The 21,792-nt window shown below is 32.9% G+C and overlaps 1 protein-coding gene across 5 annotated transcripts in view; it reads left to right on the top strand.

Annotated features, from left to right (window-relative positions):
- Positions 1–21,792, top strand: part of LOC116344503 (teneurin-a) — a 383,641-nt gene that overhangs the window by 307,762 nt on the left and 54,087 nt on the right. For 4 of the 5 annotated variants that reach the window (XM_031773083.1, XM_031773084.1, XM_031773087.1 and 1 more), the window contains one exon: positions 8,711–8,737. The exons of the other annotated variant lie outside the window; for it this stretch is intronic. In XM_031773083.1, the coding sequence (XP_031628943.1) occupies positions 8,711–8,737 (27 nt within the window). The remainder of the gene's footprint in view (positions 1–8,710; positions 8,738–21,792) is intronic. 5 annotated transcript variants of the gene reach the window in all.

Genomic DNA, 21,792 nt, shown 5'->3' on the forward strand with positions numbered 1-21,792 from the left:
ACAAATTTATCGAATTCGAAAAAATCCTTAACTATATTTTAAATGAACTGTAGTTGAATGAGGAAAATAGTGTATAACAAACATTTAAAATCTGGATGAACATCTGAATTAGGCAAATCTACCATTTTCTACAGTTGACATTTAATTTTAATCTGGTCACATATACTATATTTACATATGTCCTACTCTTAGTTGTTTCATTGAACGAACTTTTCTTCTCAATTTAGAATGAAATTTTGTTTTATTTTTTGATTAAATATTCGAATTTTGTGTTTGATTAAACTCAACATCAAATAATGCAAAACAATTTCAAATATTCGTTCTGGTTTTTCCGTTGTGTTTCTCCTTTGTTTGGCCAATTTTATTGTTCGATTTTTGATTAGATACTGTATAAACATTTTCCGTTTGATATTGTGTTTTTGTTTTCCGTTTGCAATTTTTCGGTCTTGTTAAAATTGTGTGTTTTGCTGTTTATTGGTTTCAATTTTCACAATTCGATGTGAGAGCGCGTTGCTTGCGCTCGTTCGTCTCGATTTATTTGTTGTGTGTCGACACAATTTTTGATTATTTTCAATTGATTTTGTGATTTATTTTCAATTCTCGTTCATTTCGGCGCTTAGGCAAAATTTGTTGCGCAAAGCAAATGCATTGAAATGTATGTGTGCGTTTTTTTACATTGCCGTGATGTTCACATTTCAATGCGTGTGCAATGCGCGGGCATTTTTTTCCTTTTGTTCGAAAATCATAGAAAATTGAGGGAAATCGATAAAACTGTTCGTTGATTAGAAATGGAATCGGCACATTTTTGTTTGCTAAGTTTGAAATTAAAAACGTAAATTGTTAATAACAAACCGGTTTTCCATCTCTATTCTGCCGTAATTGCTGAGGAGATGGCAATTAAAACCACGAATGAAACACAAAAATGAAACAAATCGAATCATAAATAATTATTTTGTAAGCAAGTCTATCATCACACGCAGGAAGTAAACATTAGTGCAAATCACGATGGTGTAATTAAAAGCACTATATTTAATGTTCCGTCATCACAATCGGCCCCGTGCTTTATTCACATAATTTTCCATCTCGCCCACACACACACGCGCGCGCACCTTTAACAATACGTTTTGTCGTTAGATAATTTCAGGTATTATGTGTTTGGTGTAATTAAATCGTTGTTTTTCCTCGAATTTATTTTTTTGGAAATTAAACGGTGAAAAAAGCACGGTCCGATTCACGAGTATGGAAAATGTTATAAACTAATACGTCTATTTTAGTTTTTCATCGAACAAAAACCAAGTTATATTATAAATACAACGACAAATTTTTTTTCAATAAAAACGATATAAAATAATAATTTTTCACCTGAAAATGAACCCTTGTCCATACGATCGCTCTAATTCATTTGCTGGCTCATTTCGAAAAATAATGCAAAAAAACTTTTTTGAATCGTAATTTCATAGGATTGAATGTAAAAATTAATTTTTTTGATGGTCCCGGAATGAAATGAACCAGTAAATGTTTTGGGGCGTCTCGTTTTTGTGTGTGTATTGTCTAATATATTTCCACCATTTGTGCTCGTCTCAAACCTAATTCCATTTCCCAATCATCCTGTGCCCTTTGTTCTCTCAACAAAAAAAAAAAACTAAACATCATCAGCGATCATGATTTTTATTTAAAAAAAAAAAAAACACTTTTAATCGACCGAAACAAAAACCGAATTGCAATCAATTAGTAGATTATTCAGGATTCAGTGCACATCAATAAAAGACCAAACGAACCGACCGGATTTTTGATTTCGTTGCACATTTCTTCTTTGCAGCAGATATATCAATCGAACTGAAATTTAATTCGCTTGATCAGCTACTTTGATAATTCTTCTTCGGATTGTTCGATGATTTAAGTTTCGTTTTATTGTTAAAGTTTTGAATAAATATTCGTCACACTCACTGTTTCATTCATTTTCGTTTTTTCCAAGCAGAAATATTTTCGTGAATGAATGACTTCAACTTAAAATGAGAATGTTTTTCATAACAACAAACTCTCGATCGTTCAAATAAAATCTATATGAAAGTTCGATTGAGCAGCGCGCATTTTAAGATGAAACTATCTCAATTTGAAGATTCGAACAATCTATTTGTTTTGCCCATGGACTTTGCAAACAAATCGAACAATTTTCGAGTTTTTCGAATGCCACGTTTTCGTGTATAGTCAAGCCCAAAAAATTTCTATTATCGTTCCAAATATTCTTATTATTCTTTTTGCGATTTGTTTACAAAGATTTTGCCAAAATATTCCCATTTCCTTGCAAAACTATTCGGGAGTGCTGTATGTGTATATTTTCACTCATCTCTTTATTTATTCGTCTGAAATTTTTCTGCATACACTTCTTTTGGCTGTGCGAATAACGGTTTCATTCTGAATAACTTTCGATTCAAGCGAAACGAACGAGGAGGAATGGCGAAGGAAAAAAAATTGAATGGAAAAAGAGCTGAAATTGAAACGAGTTATCTTGTTATGAAACAGAATCGAAATGAGATTCAAACGTACGATGCTACAAATTGAAGATAATTTTCGTTGGATGTGCATGAAAGCGGATAAGAAGAGAAACCGTCCCGATGAAGAAGTCGGAGAGCACGAGGTGCAAGGAACGAAGAATGAAATTATGCTGTCTAATATTATTTATGATGCGCGCCGACATTTTCGTTTGCTAATAAAGCAATAATAATGCAATCAACTCATATGATATACGATTTGTATACCTTTTCTTCGCATTGCTGACTCTGTTTATATTGAACTTGCATGGTATTTTCTAAAGTGTTATTCGTAACAAGCTACTTCCTTGTTCAGTTAATTTTGTCGTATTCTTTTTCTTCGTCTCCCTTTTATCGCCATATTGAATGTGCAATGAATGAGCAGAAAAAAATGCCTCTGAAATTTCATCTTCAATTCGTTTTACATGTACAAAAGCTCAAATCAAATGCAAATGCATTCTTTTTTCGCATGACATGAACGGTGTAAATAATAAATGCACTCGTGTACAAGTTAATCAAAAGTAATATAAGATAAGAGAGAAAAAAGAACTGAATGAATTGCATACGTTTTCTGGGCTGAATACGGATATGAAGCTTATCGTTTTTTTTTCTAGCCACTTTCACACCCCCATTCCGAACCCGTACGTAATATTTGGAATCTATCACATGTTGAAGGGCTGCAAACACATGAATCATGACTTGGCGAATTCAACCGTGGCAAATGCCGACATTTTCTGAATAAAAATTCAACACAAATTCCATTCAACCAGAATGAAAAAAAAAATAACTAAGTGACAAATAATGAATAACATTCATGTGACGTGTTGGAAAAATGTGTTTCTGATGAAAAGTTCGAAATAATGTACGCTCTTAAATTGCATCGCATTCATTGGGAATTGATTTAAAGTTGCTGATGTTAAGTGGCGAGGGAACGAAGAGCTTGTATGTGTGCGAGAGAATAAAATGCAATGAATCATTTAATATCCGTTGCAAAGGCGTATGTTAGCAGCGTTCAAGAAATCAAAAATCCAATTCGTTCGTTCTCGTCTGGGGTATATTTTTTTCTTTTCGGTGTTGGTGTTGCTGCAACTGCAAAACTAAATAAATAATGAACTTATCGATTCAACAAAAAAGTGAATGAAACTATTTCTTTAGCTTTTAGTATAAAATATCTTAGAGTTAGGGGTGATGTCTTCAGTAGGGGCTATACAATCATTTCCTTTATTTGTTCTCTATCTCTCTTCACATTCCACTATTTGATCATAATTTGTTCGTCGTTTTTTTCATTTTCACGTTTCGTTTTCTTTATTTTGATATTTGCTGCTGTTGCTGCTGCTGAAAACAAAAATCAATCAAAAACTTTGCGTTTTTTCTTCGGTTGCTTCTTCTTTTCACTTTTTTCCATGCACACAATCTGTCTTTTCCTGTGTTTTTATGATAATACTATCATCCCTTAGCATCAACATCATCATTATTATCATTACTTTTCTCTTTTCGAAGTTTTTTGTTCGCTCATTTCCCCGACGTTTCACTTGTTTTTTTTTTGTTTCTTCTACTGCATTTCGTTGCCTTTCGTCTTCTTTTGTGTATTATTATTAAATCAATGAGTGTAAGTGCAACGTCATATTTTTGGCCGAATAAAAATGCGAAAGAGAAAAGCGAGTGTCTGATAATGCGATGTAAGTGTAGGTACGGCAAAATGACGATGTGCATTCAAATCGATCGGGCTTTGATACTTTTTTCCGTTCTTAATTTATTTATTTTTTCTTCTCTACTTCTTCTTCGTTTCGAATGCTTTCTGTTATCATTTTCCCCCACGCACACAAATGGTTTTGTTGTAAGAGAAAAAAAATCAACTCCTAAACTACTGCAAAAAAATTAAATAAATAACAGCGATAAAACTTGATAGACATTTAAAAAAATAAAGACGAAAAAAGGAATCATTTCTTTTGCACAAGACGAAATGAAAATAAGCTACAGGGAAAAAATATGAAAAGCATCTAGAAGTTCAATTACGCTATATATAGAGATAATAATAAAATGAAAATGAAAGAAAATTTGATGCAAACGGTTTTTAAAAATGAAAAAGATTATTATGCGGTAGAGAGAGAGATAAAAAACGCACACAGAACTTAACTAATTTGATAAGAAAAGAAGCTCTAAACACAAACTAGTAAAATAGCGAATGGATGCGATGTGATGAAATGAAATTATATCGTTTTTGTTTTTCGTTTGAGAGAAGTGAATTCAAATCGAAACTGAACTGAATTTTTTTCATTTGCAAGAAGTTTTTTTTTTAATTTTTTGTATCGTGTGTGCGTCGTCCTGATGTGTGCTGTGTGCGTGTGACTTGTTCGTCCAACATTTTTGATTTTCGTTTTCGTTTTATTCTCTCTCTCACACACACAGATATTTTTTTTCTTTATACAAATCGCTATAGCATATAGCTTTATAAACAATAAACCGAATGTGGTTCGAGTGAAAATGGAAATATTTCCATTTTTGGCTTTTGTGCTATTTTAAAGCAAAACCCAAGATTGTAAATGCAAAGAAAAGTGCTTGGCTCTTATTATTATTCTGATTTTGTTTTTGACGGGAAATAAGATTTCGTACCTAAACATATTCATTTATTTGGACGATTTCTTGAACTATGCAAATTGCAAATGGTGAACTTTGCATACATCAACATTTCAATATGAAAAACACTATTAACCCAAAATGGTGCCATTGCTACTGCTTTCCTGACGAATCACACAGTTCTAGCACAAGAAAGCTCACGATCTCAAACAAATAAAAGCAATTGTCAAGCGTATGCGACGACACACCAAAAAGAAACACCGAGTATGGTGATATTAAAAATGCCAACAATAACAATGAGCCTCGATTGAGGCTCGAGTTGAATAAGTAAACAGGAGTCAGCAACAAACAAAGCAAAATCACAAAAGAACCAAGAAAATATTTCCATTTTCCGGTTGAGCCATTTGATGCTTATCCAAAAACTATTTTTGGCAACGAAAATACACACACAAACACTCTGAAAAAGATTTTATTTTGTATCAAAACAGAACCCATTGACATAGATCCACACAAACCGATATCACACATCTTTGCTTAATGCACCACATACACAACTACACACACACATACACACTTGTACACCATACACTCATCACATATATAAACAATCATAATGTATTGCCCGAAAGAATAAAAAAAACAAGACATAAAGCTCGGTGCTGTGGCGATGAATACGCCGATTGAAGACATAACGAGACCAAAACCCACACAGACACACACCATATTTATCATACAAAACAATACGTTTCCCTTAAATTTAGCATGCAAGTCCAAAATATGCCGAATGGAGCAAAGTCGTATTCGAAACGAATGACATCGTTTTGGAGATGATATAAGAGCGAATGAGCGTACATTACAAAACACGACATCGTATGATAAATTTTATGAATTATGAGAATTGTGATACGATTGACTCGTCCAGAGGACATCCCCTATATATATGCTATTTATCGTTCGATTCAATCTCGCAATGGGAAGGATTTGCGAAAATCCTCCAAACTCAGTTCGCATTCAAATCGAAATTGAGTTTCATTCTCCCATGTCTGGATGGCCATCATGGAAATATGACGAAAAAAAAAACAACAACATGCAACAACAATATGGACGAAAATTCGCTTGCAACATTTGGCACATAAAGAGATATCCTCGGCACATAAATTCGACACGAAATCATTGACCCATTTTAAAAATCGCCGAAAAATTCATCATCAGCCAACAAAACATTTTGCGTCGCGCTCATTTTTTTTCTTTAATTTTCTTCAGTCTTCAATAATTTATGAACGCAAACTATTTTTCCGTCAAAATGAGCGGCAGCAAAGAAATAAACGGAATAAACGACAAACAAAAGATATACAACCAATTACTATGATGCTATTGTCAAAGTGTGCATGAACTATATAATTGATATGAGCAATTAACCTAGTTTCATCAGCAGTGAGAAGATGGGCCAACAAATCTGATCGGCTGCTGCACATGCGACGAAATAGAGAGTGAGAGAGAATGGCAGCGAGAGAGTAATTAATTGTAAGGAAGTTGAGAAATATAAGTCGAAAACATTTAACGACAATGGACACGTAAATGGCACAGATTCCACACGCAGTCGATTAAAATTGTGCGCTGCCACCGTCGCCGCCACCATCGCTGCATTTCAATGCATAATTTCACACATTACACAGCAAGAGTGTAGTCGAGAATATTTTGTTGCAAATGTGAACAATGTCGCCTGCAGTCACATAAATTCTAATGTAAATAGATCTAATTTATTTGAATATATTCGAATAATGGCCATAACCCGATTATTCTCGACGTCGTCGTCGTTGTCGCCGTTTCTCATTTCAACAGCGTTGACATCGCGGTTAATGTTATATTGTGGAAAATTTGCTCATTTCGGAGACAGAGATTAAACTAAAACGGAATTCAGTGTTGATTATCAAAACTAAAGAAAACAATAAAAGATTTTCGAAGGCAGCATAAAAACTTGCACTGTACATGTTCAACTGTGAATTTAATTCAAATAGATTGTTCTCCATTGTAATCCACGTTCGGTTGATTGTAAGCTCGAGCCTGTGATGAAAGAGAGCGTGCGAGATAGACAGAACGGTTCTCATTTACATCTCACATGCTGATATTCATTTGCATACATAGTCATTGTCACTCGTGAATATGGCCCATTTATGCATAGATGACTTTTCGGTATGTGTGTGTCTGTGTATATTCGTGCAAACTCAAATCGAAATAATCATCATCATCATCTATGTATGCGCGACAAATGCAAAGTGCGAAAGCCAACGGAAAATGTTGCCAAAAAATCGTCTAACAACCGAAATTGTTCAGGTAGACATACACACTGTTCTCGGCTCTCTTACTATCTATTTTGTCATATAAGATTTAAATAGCCGTATGAAAACAAATTTCCGAAAGAGAAAATTCGTAATCTTCTGTTTTCCGCACTCTCACACATGCATACATGGCACACAGTAAATTTCCGAAAGAGAATCGTGCTCGGAGTCTCGTTTCCATTATTCATTGCGAATTTTCGGCGACGCCATCAGCACCAGCAGCCACAATGGCAACAACACACATAATACACTTAACCAAACACCCGGGAAAATGTCGCATTCGACGAAATTGCATCTTCACAACTATTTATCCATAATTATAAAACTATTATTTTATGCAAAATAGATGGTGTCACCGTTATGTGTGTTATGTGTCGTTCGGCATGAACATGAGCTTTATAATCATCATGGGCAATGACGATGATTTTGGAGCAGGAATGGAAAGCATCGTTGCAGTCAATTTAGTTGATGGCCATAAATGACTCTCTCTCTCTCTCTCCTCGTTCAACTGTCTCACATCTCTCAGTAGTCTTTCTATTGCTTTGGCTCCGTTAAAATATTTTAGGCAAAAAGCTTTTATAGGCACAACCAAAGCCAACGCTATAAAGTGACGATGAAAGTTTCTTTCATAATCCACTGGTGGCGTGTCAAAATGGAATTTTCCGTCAATTCATTCGCTTAACGTTACAGCACAACTTCAGCTTTAATTTAAAAAAAATTAATCTCACATCTACGAATACATATAAACACACTCCACCTACACAAACACAATCACATCTGATACACATTTTGAACATTATAATCGCTTATATAGGGATATGTCATTTTTGTCTCATTTTAGTTCTTAAAAACTTTCATTTTACTTGATAGAAACTATTTAGAAACATTTATATTGCCAAAAAGAGCTTTTAGTTTGGTCCTTCATTTAATATTTATATATCTATATATTTTTTTTTTATTTAAACGAAAAAAAAAACATAAAAACTAATAATTTAGATGTGTAAAAAAATTGCCACAATGTATTTGGATGGTTTTATTTAGTAATTATTTTTATTGTCCTTGTCTCTTTGTGTCCCTGTTGCTGTGCCGTGTGTGCGCGCCTTCGGTGCCTCTATTGTGTGTCCTAAAAAACCAAAAAAAAAACATTCAATATCAATTTTGAACCAATAAAATCATGTACACACACACTTCATTTATTGCCATAACCAAAACAAAAATGAAAAAAAAACACTCAAAATCCAAACTAAAATCAAACAAAAATAGCGAGTTCTGGAATTCTTTTACACCTGGGTAAGTCAAGAGCCCAACGCAACCAAACAACAACAAACAAAAAAAAACTCTATATTATTTTTCATTCTCATTCTGTTGTTAGTCTGTCCATGAACAAAAAAAAAAACACATTTTTTTTCTTACTTTCTGCAACCATTCGATAGTCAAAATTCTTCTATTTTTGGATACAAAAGGGAAGTCATGAGATGGTTTAATTTTGATAGGATAGTCGAACGAAAAAAAACAAACTTGAAAAAGAAAATGCATTTTAAATTCGATTAAAAGATTAAATCTTCGCATTAACCATGACTTATCGAATGAAAATGGCATGGAAATTAAATCATTTCAATTTCCGTTTTGTATTCCTTTCATTTTGGTTTTTCATCGTTTTGTCTAATTGTGTACAGTAAATTGGATATTTCGAAATTTCATCATCATCATTATTTTCTTATGTTTCCATGATTTTTGGTTCGAAGCTTTCGATACTAGATTCGATTCGTAACCATTCATCTTGCATTTATTATGAGTTTTGTGTCGTGTGTTTATGTCTCCAACCCCCCTCTCATCATTCATTGTTTGATCATTTCAACTGCTCCTCATATCTGTATATGTCATCTTTTGTTTTTTTATATATATATATAAACAGAACCAAATCAATCAGCAATATGTATGTGTACATTGTATTCAATGTTTTTGTATGTTTATATTTATATCTCTATATTAACAAGAACAAAAAAAACAGTCTATGTATATGTGTCTCGTGTCACTTTTGATTTCGTTGTGTTTGTTAGTTCGATTTTTGTTTTCCTTTGGTTTTTTTGACCAAATGACATTTTTGTAATATACATTTTGTATTCCGAAAATCACATCAACACAGGGAAAATTGTATAAATAACACCACACTAAACATTAGCGAATAAACTATAGAAAGTAAAGAGGTGATATGTGTGGCATAGTCACTTTTTGCTTTCATTGTGCATATAGAATTATCACGAATATTCACCAAGAATTGAAAGCAGGCATTGTTTTTTTTTTTAAATCTAGCTGAGATGATAAAAAGACTTCTTTTGTTTTTCTTTTACATTTGTGTTGTGTATCGTATATATTTATATTTATAAAATCCAAAATTGTCTTTGTTCATTCATTTTCATATTTCTAAATGTGTGTCATTATAATTCATTTATTTTTCATTCGAAATTTTCGATATATTTGTTTTATGTTACGATTTCGACCACACAGAAAAAAAAAACAATATCATTTTCCGGGCTCATCGCGCTTTGATATCAAATCCGCAAACATTTTTGTTAAAATGGTTAAATATTTGAAATTCTTTATTTTCGTTTCATATTCACCAAATTTATATATCATTGTGTTTGTCTAACCAAAACCCAATATCTATTTCAATATTTATGTATCTTTTTTTTATTTTAAACGAAAAAAACTGCAATCATAAAGTTAATAAACAATCAAATTAATATTGAAAAATGCTTAAAAAATCCACTAATAAAATCAAAAAGCGAAAAATCCATTGAATAGTGAATGCTTTGAATATTTTAACAGGAAAAATTTCATCGGTTTTCACTATTGAATATAAATTGATGATCGAAATTTACACTATAATAAACAAAAACACATTCAATAAACTAATGATAAAATTTATGTATTAAAAAATGAGTTACAATAGAATTTCTTGGTAATTGATCGGTGAGGTGAACCAAAAATCATTTGTCTGTGTATTGAGAACGATAGTGTTATTAAAGTTGACTGTTCAATCTGAATGAAGAAATTTTTTCATCGCAAGCACCAACATTCTATCTTTTCTGTCTTCAAATCGATTTCAAAATATGCGCAAACCAAATTATGAATAGTTACAATTTTAATGAGATTTTAGCCGGATTAAATTAAATAATCTGATTAATTTGTGCTCGGGGTTGTTGTTTTTGTTGATTACAAGCCATTTTCGTTGGCTGCACAAAATCGTATGAAAAATGTTTCTGTTTATTTGTCAAATGGCAGCACATATAATATGTATCGATTTAAAACCAACTAGTTCGCGCGCAAAACAAACAGTTAGAAGTGCATGTATGCATATTTTAATTGATAATTGATTGCATCGACATTGGATGGCCTGTTATGCAAAATTCTAAACCCAAATATTAATTCGATTTTAATTTCAATGATCAAATAGCAGTGTATTGTTTACCATTTCACACAATACAAAATTCAATTCCCACTAGAAGTGTACAGAAGTTAGGTGTTTGAATTTATTAAATGGCTTTCAATTCAGTGTTTGTAAACACTCACATATCGTGGAATATATCAAGTGTCAAAATAAAATCAACAGCCAAAAAAAAGAATCAACAAAATGTTGACCAATGTTTTAGATTTGAACGCTCTAGAATAAAAACAACTTATTGTTTACTCGCATATCGAAACGGAACTCAAAACGGGTGCATATCAAAGCGAGACAATATTTAGTTATCATAGGAATAGAGAACATTGACTTTTTATTATGCGAAATATGTAAGTTTCATTTTGTGCTGATAACTAGCTACTGTTCTGCCTTGTTTTAGTAACAGAATTTTGTTTCGCTTTGATATGCGACGCAGTTTAACGATATAAATATTTCACACTCTCGAAGGCTCGGTATAGAACACACAAAAAGTGAAAAAAAAACTTCTTATTCTCAAATTTCATATACAATCAAATGGCTTGTACCAGCGATTTTCACTTTTCATGCTCTATACCGAGTCTCCGAGAGCTTCATATAAACTCGCCTTGCAATAGTCAAATGACGCCTATTGATTCCATCACGATTGATATTCGCTTACTATTCAATAGGCATCACATAGCAAGTTTATATGAAACTCTCGGAGACTGGGTATAGAGCACTCAAACAGTGAAAAAAGTCCAGATCGTGATTTAGATGATATGGAATGCGATTTTTTTCATTCTGATTGAACCAGGTGATACAGAAAATTGAGTAGTATTTGAGAATTGAAGAAAAAAAATTTAATTATTTTTTTCATTTTTCGCCAATTTTTACCATCTATATGGGAAGCTTGTATGAAAAACACGGAAGACCGCTGAAATGGCACTGTCGTACGTCCGCACATATTTTGCATTTGTCATCATCTAAATCACGATCTGGACTTTTTTCACTGTTTGAGTGCTCTATACCGAGTCTCCGAGAGTTTCATATAAACTTGCTATGTGATGCCTATTGAATAGTAAGCGAATACCAATCGTGATTGAATCAATAGGCGTCATTTGGCTATTGCAAGGCGAGTTTATATGAAACTCTCGGAGACTCGGTATAGAGCATGAAAAGTGAAAAAAAAATCTAATTTTTTTCTCAATTTTTATGCACAACTAAATAGCCTATATCATCTGGTGCGACTGATTGTAAAAATTTGCTATTTCTGTCACCCAAATCGTTGTTCAATACTATCTAACTCACCCTTACATGTTATTTCTCAATGCATGGCATTGTGTTTACAAACAACGTTCTATTGACACACAACTGCGCAATAAAAATTGCTGATACAATCCATTTGATTGTTTATGAAATTTGAGAATAAGAAGTTTTTTTTCACTTTTTGTGTGTTCTATACCGAGCCTTCGAGAGTGTGAAATATTTATACCGTTAAACTGCGTCGCATATCAAAGCGAAACAAAATTCTGTTACTAAAACAAGGCAGAACAGTAGCTAGTTATCAGCACAAAATGAAACTTACATATTTCGCATAATAAAAAGTCAATGTTCTCTATTCCTATGATAACTAAATATTGTCTCGCTTTGATATGCACCCGTTTTGAGTTCCGATTCGATATGCGAGTAAACAATAAGTTGTTTTTATTCTAGAGCGTTCATTTGATTTTTGTGGTATTCACACACGCACGCACTCATTTGATGAAATGTTAACCACGACTTTCACATGTAAACGCATCAACTCCATTAAATCCAAAGTTCTATTCCACCTGAATGTGTGTGTGTGTGTGTTTTTGTGTTGAGATGATATTAATCGTAATCCTGCCGCAATCGGGTTTTTCTCTGTATATTTATTGTTACAGTCCATTTTGTGTCGTGGTTGCAATTCATTTCATAAATTACAACAAAATACTATCCGCATCCGCTCGTATGTGTCTCTGTGAGAATTTGTGTATGTGTGTGCACGGTCAACCATATGTGATTGTGTTTTGTGTGTTGATTCGCACGCTGCTGTTTGTGTGTATTGTTTATCCTATTTATTTATTTTTTTAAAATATGCTTGCCGTTCTTAAATTACATGCCATTTATTTCATTTCACATTCACTTGCTTTTTTCTCATTTATTTCCACTCTTTACACAATTTTAAAATATGCAAAAATTACGTGAAATAAACGGCCACTGCTAATGACAAATGTAACATTTCAACTTGCTTGGCACAATGAAATAAAAATTATTTATAATCAAGCATATTTATTTATTTATTTTTGTTTGTTATTTTTCCAACTTTTTTTTTATCTTCAACATGATATTACACAAAATCTGCGGCATTCACACAATATACTGCACCAATTTAATGCACACACGCACATAGCACATACAAATGACAGCGCTTGCGAAATGGATTTCATTTTATAATTGGGCCAAATAGAGAATGCTAGTTTTAATGTTTTTCCATCTCTCACAATAATTGGCCATTCGCTTACGTAAAAATACGGAAATAAATGCATGATGGTCTTTTGCAAAAACTTGTCGAATTTCTATCAATCTTGTCATTCGATTAAGCCGATGATTATGTATCGATAAGGTGACATCGTTTCATATGATATAATCCCGTGGATTTACCAACATTCTCTCTCTTGCATCGATCCATCAGTGCTTCGAGGAAAATCCATTTCGATAAGCCCAAAATGAAACGGTTCCATTTGGTGTGAAAAGACTTTGAAAATGGTTTTTTTTTTCGCATTTTGGACGGAAACTTTTCCGAAAGAAAATCCAAAATACTTTCATAACGTCATGTGTTAATGACGCTGAGCTAAAAATGTTGTCGATATTCCATAAATGTCTATCACAAAATCATTCCAATAATCGCGTGGGAATTCGTTCGATTTGAAGACATGAACAGTAAAAAAATCGCATTTCGATTTATTATTATGGACGATAGCGAAGTCGATGCAAGTGAGCCGACTAGCAAGTAGCATTTGATGATGACATTTAGTAGTATTTTGTTGGGTTCGAGAACATTCATTATTATGCTTGTCACCAAAAGCCTATTAATAATAAGCATATCATTTTGGGGCCGTGTTTGTTCTACTCTTCTTCAAATCATTTTAAGCGATCGCTTGAAAGCTTTTTAAATACCACTTCTCTTTCGGTCATTATTATTATCGTCGATTCGATATTTATATGACATTATCCATTTTCGATTGAAAGCGCCGCATATTTCATAAGATGACATTAATAGCGTCAAGTAGCACCGACTCTTCTTTCTTTATTGTCAAACCATCGGCCAATTATTTCCGAAAAACACCAAAATCGAATCACTTTTGGTGACAAAGATTCGCTAGAAATAAACCATTGATTAAATACTTTTAATATTTTATATATTCACACAGAGTCTTTGTTCAAAACTCCCGAAAAGTTGGTGGTTTTTCTTCTTCTCTTAACTTTTTCGAGCATGACTTTTTATATTATAAGCTAAGGATATAACAAAAACAGAATTTTTCATTCATTTTTGGTCCGTGTGTTGGCATGCTTACTAAGGTTATTTGAAAATAAATATCGGTTGAACGCATTTTTGATTGGAAAAATATAAAAATATCGTTCTCTCTACATTATAAACACATTTTACAAATAAAGAAGCACAAAAATCGCTTCACCGATCGAAATCAAGTAGGATTTACATACATAAAATAAAAGACCCGAACAAAAATGACATTATTTTATTATTCACTTTCCTCTGTCCTAAAGCGATTCGAATGTGAATCGATTTTATTTGATTTTGTTACGTTCATATCATAAAAATAGTTTTCGTTTCTCTCATAGATTTTGTTTCTTCGATGAGAAGCTTTTCATTTTCATTTTGGCTATTTATATTTTACTTTCTTCGAAGCAGGTATATTAAAATACGAACTGTATCAAACCCAAACAATCCCCATCAAATCCTCCTCTTTGTCTGCGTCTAATTATCCCGTTATTTGTCATGAACATCTATAAATAAAATAAAATATATCCCAAATAAAAACAAAACCAAAATGAAAACTAAAAGAAAAACATTTTCACAACAAATTATAATAAAAACCGAATAAATAAACGCAACTATGTTTTGTTAAGCTGAAACAGAATATAAGATGAAAAAAACACATTTTTAGCTCGATTGCAAAGCGATCGATTCTTTTTAAATATAAATGTCAAGTGGTTAGGATAGACAGAAAATCTGCATTTTATTCATCGGTCGTTAACTAGCACTCGTCGTTGAATAGCGAATGAATTTTATACATACATTGAGTGATTTCTTTTTGTTCTATTTCAATTATATTTCTTCACTTTGATAAAAAAAAATGACAATTGTGTTATTCTATTTTTTTTTTTTGTTAAATCATTGTGTTTACCATTTATGAAATTTGCAATTATTCTTTGATTTTTGAATTGTATTGGGCTTGCTTATATTATACTTATCATTGAATTTACTTCTGTCTCTTTCTACGTCTGTCGTTATCGTTTTTGATTGTATGTTTTCTTTTCGCTTCTTTTCAATTCTATTCGATTTTCTCTGATTGGCATTTTAAAAACAATAATTTTAGTCATGCAATTTTCTTTTTTCCGAACAATTTCTTTCACAAATTTTCTTCTCTTATTCTGTAACATAAATTTGACTCGAACATTCTCGAATATCTTTTTGTTTTGCGTTTCCGTTTGATTTTATTTTTCTTCAATTGTTTGCCATTGTTATACAAAAATATAAAGATAATATACCAGTATAAATTTGAAATTGAAATTTTTAAAAACCATTTTGAAATGTTAGCAAATAAATTGAATGAAATATGTATCGTATTACATTGAAAATTGGCACATTGCTTAAAATGCATTTGGACGAATATGGCAATAATCATCACAATGGAACTTGATAATCGAAAGCTTCTGCTTGATGATGATACAGCAAAATCAGTTGCTTTGATTCTTCGCATTCACATATTTGATCCGTTACATTCGGTTCGGATCTTATCATTTTATCGAGAAAGGGGTTTGTATAGATCAGTAATGTGCGAAGGGGGGGGGGGTTTACCCCCCCCTGTGATTTGGATGAGAAAAATTTTTTCGCGAAAATTATTCGAATTTGCTAGGGTTTTTCATGAAAAAAGTGAAGACCTTTTTTTTTTTTTTAGCTCATCAATGTAGAAAATTGAGGAGAATTCTTTAAATTTGCTAGGGTTTTTGGTTCCGAGAGATTTTTCGCGGAGAAAATTCTTTCGATTTGCTAGGGATTTTCGCCTCAAAAAGTGACTTCCAAAAAAAAAAAAAAAAAAAACGAAAATTTGTTTGATTTGCTAGAGAATTTTTGGTTTTTAAAAAATCACCCCTCCCTGTAAAATGTAGCTCGCACATTACTGGTATAGATGATATTCATTGTAAAGTGTATCGCATCCAACATCACAACAACAATTCTAGAGAGATAAACATATAATGCCAAAAAAAGAATTCCAATTACAATGAATATGGACGACCATTTCGAGCATTGTTATTCTGTATCGTATTGTTCTTTCGACATCATTTTTGTTTCACTCAAAGCTCAAACAGCAAACCAAATAAATATTAATATCGTTTTCATCGATGACGAAGGGGGAATAACTTGGAAAACAAATCCATTTTTATTGCCAACAAAAGTGCAGTATTCGATTTAAGTTGACTATTTTCAATGCACCAAAGCAATACAAAAAAGAAAATGAAAAAAAAAATGTTGCCTGGCTTTGGATAGGGTTAAAAAAACCGGAGAGTAAAACCATATTTTATGCTTTTGTGTGTGAGTGGTTTTATAGTCGAATTGTGTTCAATGCAATCGTAATCGCTTTCGATCATTCTTGCAGCTTGCCTTGTCATAAACGAAACGACAACGATGTCGAACTACAAACATTGCACACACAAAAATACCATATAATCGAAAATATAAACCAGCCCCAACCAACCACACATCATACAATATGTTGTGCTCAATCTAGGATTTTATGAGGCGTTCAAAAGAAATGTTTCGCCTTGTTGTCGGTTCGTAATTCAATTTTTACCCGTTTGTTTTCATCGTAATGCAGTTATGACAATCATATTGCTGTTATACACAACTGACTCGCTTTCTCTTCTATTTCTGTTCATTTTTTTTTGCGTTCGTTTATTTGGAAACAACATCGACGATGAAAACACAACCACAGCAATTATATAGCGCATTATTTATCGTTTAAAATGAAATTCATGTGATATTTTGAGAGAAAAGAAAATTTATACATTTATCACTGGATACAGTACATAAACTGGCAAACGAGCAAATGTCTTTTGGATTTTAACAATAAAACCGACTGACATTTTGATAAGAATACATGATCGTGTATGACTCGCTTTTATTTTCAAGTAATTGGGTGTACCGACATCAAATAAATATTTCTTATTTCTCGCAGACGAAAAAATCGAAGAAAAATTTCTTTCGAAACAAGAAATATTCGTAATGATTGTGTCTCATTCATCTATTTTCTTGGTGTTGTAATTAAATTTGATTCGAAATTTCAATGGAATTATCACGAAACCACACGAATGCGACCTTTTTGTCCCATCTAATTTTATGGAACAAAAGAAGAATTTTTTTTAATTAAAAGAAAAAAACGATAGAAAACACAAATGAACGTACATTGTACGAGAATGAAGACAATGTAATTTTTCAAAGAATCGACAATAATAGTTACTTTTTAAGATTCATCGAAGCACGCGACAGTCGAAAATAATGCTGATATTAATCCACCGATGGTAATTTTCTGCAGCAACTAATATGTGATGATTCATTTCTCAACACGAATGATTCGAAATTTCAGGAAATCTACAAAAAACAATGTGATTCCATTGGAATTATGATTTTCAGATACTAGTTTATATGTCGATACCATCAAATAATATGATTGCATACCTATTTTCAGTAGACCTGACGTTGAATTACATTTTTGGGTCAGGTTTTTTCCATCGACGATAGCAAAATAATCTGATGGTTAATCTGGTATACGTGCCGTCAGAACTGTTGAGATCTTGTGGTTTGAGCAAAAAAGAGAGAATTGTTTCCATTTAGACGAACCCACAATTCATATTTTCAACTATTCTGAATATTTGTACAGTGACTTTTTTCATATTTTCAAATCGGGTTGTTGGTTTTGTATAAATCCGGATTTTAATTCTGATCATCTCCGAACTATGAACCGAATTCGCCCCAAAATATGTTTCGAAAAGAGTGATTTTTTGCCAGATTTGGATTGTATTCTAGCCACAAAAAAAACCGGGTCAAAATGAACTGCAATCGTCGATGAAGCAATTGCACGAAACTTTTATTCGATAAGTTTCTCCGAATTAGTTTCAATAATTTGAATTATTGCAATCAACGGTGTAAGTAGATTCGGTGGAAATAAATAAAGTCGATGTCTTGATAAAAATGCAGTTGTTGAGGTTAATGCTTGACTGGCATGAAAGAAATCGGTGCAATGAGCAATACTGAAAATGGCTCTGTCTCGTCGTCTTCGGTATATATGTAATGTCTAGTCGTGTGCAAATATGGAACAAAGTAAAATGAAACACGAGCAAATACAAGCGCAAACACTACATCCAAATGACAATCAATTACTTACCATTTAGTTTTCATTCGCTTCACTATCGCACTTGCGTTTCGGTAAACAAAATCAGCGAATCGAGCAAATTCCTTAGATAACAACTCTGCGATTCGACATGTGAATGTTTTGTGGTAGATTTTTTTTGCTCTTCGGTTGTTACAACGTGTTTGTTCGATTGGGGATATTTCTTTGGAAAAATATGTGAAAAAGAAATGGAAACTAAAATTGTATGCTTTTAGAGCGTCGAGAAAATACAACGAAAGCCACAAAAGAATGTAATACAAGAATAGAAGAGTGTCGAAGTGATCCGAAATAGAGAGAATGAGCCAAAGCGAAAAAAGGGAATCGAGCAAAATGGATGAACGGAAAATATTTATTTATCTAGATTGTTGTTGATAGCATTTTATTGCATCGAATCACGCATCGATTCGTGACATGACACGAAAACTTTAGATTAAACACTTTGGATTGTATTCACCAGCGCAAAACCAAACGACGGACTGAAACTACGATTGTGGCGACGCGACCATAAACATACTCACACACACAGCAGCAGCAGCAACATTCAATTGCTAGTAGCATTCAAAATAACACACACCAAGTGTTATGCATGTGTGTGTGTATGGAAACGTGCTGAAACATGCAATACAAATATATCCAAGCGTCGCCATTGGATTTCTTTGGGTAAAAATGAATCGTCCGCTTTTTTACTGGTGGTGCTTCTGTTGCTGCCTTGATGTTTCAAATTCAAAAGTAAATAATGTCGATAACGAATCCTTTCCCACCATCTACTCACAAATTCAATTCTTTATGGCTTTGTTTTGCACTAGTTCGTGCCATTTCAATGGGATTCGTGCTTTTTTCTGTTGATTCTTCAATTTTTGTTTCCCAATTATTTTGGGTTCGGTTACTATCGACCATTTTGGTATATATTCCACACATATATAGAGATTTGTTGATTTATCCAATCTCAATAGATTGTTTGTTGGGAAGACTGAATATTTTCGAATGTTACCAATCGGGTCATTTGAATCATGTAAAATGCATTCGATCCATTTGAACAACAGAAAAAAAAGTCATCATTTTCGTGATAAGCTTTTGTTTGAATATGAGTCCTTTTAGCATTTTTTCGACCCATGGGCACTGTTACCATGTAACCATTCGCCAAAGGATTGCAGCTATTTTTGAGACTCGGATCATGTTTGGACAATCGAACCAAAGAGCAAAAGCACACACACAAACAAAAGTGATTAATAAATACCACAGGTACACTGTAACATGAATAGAATCGACAAGAGCCACATAAAAACGATCCAATTTACAATCAAAGCATAAAAAAAAAGATTTCAAACTGAAGTAAACAACAACGTTTGCAAACAAAATGTCAAAAATGCATCTCCGTGTTGAGAAAAAAACCGTACTTTAATTAACTATTGCAACGAAACAAATTGATTAAGAAACGTTTAAATTTCAAAATTCTCTGGAAAATTTCATTGCACATCGCAAAGAAGAAGAACGCGCGTTCCAGATAAACTTTTACCAAATTGATGATTTCACGCGATTCAGTTGAGCGCCTTGTTCAACAGCATTTTGCTGACATTGTTCAATGTTATTACTTCGTTTTGCGTATCCACATAGTCTTTTTCAATTCAATTACTCATTATTTCTCACGTCAAACGGCATCGCGAAAAACTGGCAAGTCATTTGTTATGGATGTGTATGTATCGTCGTCATCGTCATGAGACTGCTTTCGCCGTTTTTTCATAATAATACATTCAAATTTATTTAAGAAAATTGAATAATAATGTCTTACGCATTACACTCACACACACACAATACACTTGCACACTCATCCCCAATAGCGCAAGATGTATGCAAGTCAGTGAGGTCGTTGTGTGTGCGTGTGTATGTGAGTGTCTTAGCATGAAACTTCGAAAATGAAATATCACATTGGGGAATTATCATGCTTAAGTATTTGCCATCAAATTAAAGTTCCAATTACACTGTCTCGGCTTGTGCTGCGATGCCGCCATGCTTACACACATAAATTTGTCTTTCATTCATTCACTTGCACACAATGATTTTCATGCGTAGAGCTTACACAATTCAATTTCAAGCGCACCAAGCTCACTTCACACAATATTCACTTTTCAGCTTCGTTTGCCATCAATTTATTTCGCCAATTTGATAGAAAATTTGCGCGAACATACGTTCCACATGGCACATATTACTTTCTTTACATGTAAAACATGCCCCCTTTTTGCAATCGGGTTTGAAAATTGAGTAAAAATTCACACAAAGTACTTTTACACACATTATAGTAGCAATTTTATGACAAATTATCCCATCTACAATGACAAATTTACATACCAAATGATGATCATTCAATTCAATTCAATAATCTCGCTTTTTGGCTGCGGGTAAAGTTCACATCCCAGTGGACTCGTTTCAAAAGTTTTAATTGTTGCATTGTTGCCCTGGAAGTTATTTATTCATGGTTCATTCAAAGGGGAAGGCAGAGAGTGAGAGCGGCACAGAGATGGAGTTGAAGTGATTTTATAAATGCAATGAACTTGCAAAAATAAAACAATAAAATCAGTCGAAACATCAGTCAAATGTCAGTGAATAAGCCAGTGGCTGTAATTTAATTGAAATTGGGGGCAAACCAAATTTTGGTTACATCGATTGATATTCGATAATGAAGAATATTGCAAATAAAAACGGTTCACAGTAAATTTGATGTCCATGTCCGAGAGAAAGAGAGGAAAAAAACCCAGTTTGTTGGAACAACAATACGCGCAAATTTATTGTATTCGAATTCATTTACACATTCCGATCTGCGTTCAATTAAAATAAATGCCCCACCTCTCTTATGCACCCTGCATCACTTTGGATATTGTAAATCGAACGCTGTAATTGCAGTGCATTTTCCACGAAAATCTCTTATATTTTCGTATTGAAACTTTAAAAAGCCGCCAATTCGCAGTCACTGTTTTTCTCTGCAAAAAAAACTTTATCGAAAATATTTGAGTGCAACGAAATTCATCGTGCGCGAGAAAAACAGTGTTCAACCCAAAAATCCATGCATTTTTTGCAATTTACGCACTTCAATTATTCGGATTTAAATGAGCTCACAGCCAAGTGAAAAAAAGGCAGCAACAACATATACGAAATGAAATAATATAAAAAACCAAACTCAATAGAAACATTTTTGATATTTTCCATTTGTTTAAAAT

Source organism: Contarinia nasturtii, unplaced genomic scaffold (assembly GCF_009176525.2).
Source record: "Contarinia nasturtii isolate CC-2019 unplaced genomic scaffold, AAFC_CNas_1.1 Cnas_scaffold_1037, whole genome shotgun sequence".
In the NCBI taxonomy this organism is placed as follows: Eukaryota; Metazoa; Arthropoda; class Insecta; order Diptera; family Cecidomyiidae; genus Contarinia; species Contarinia nasturtii.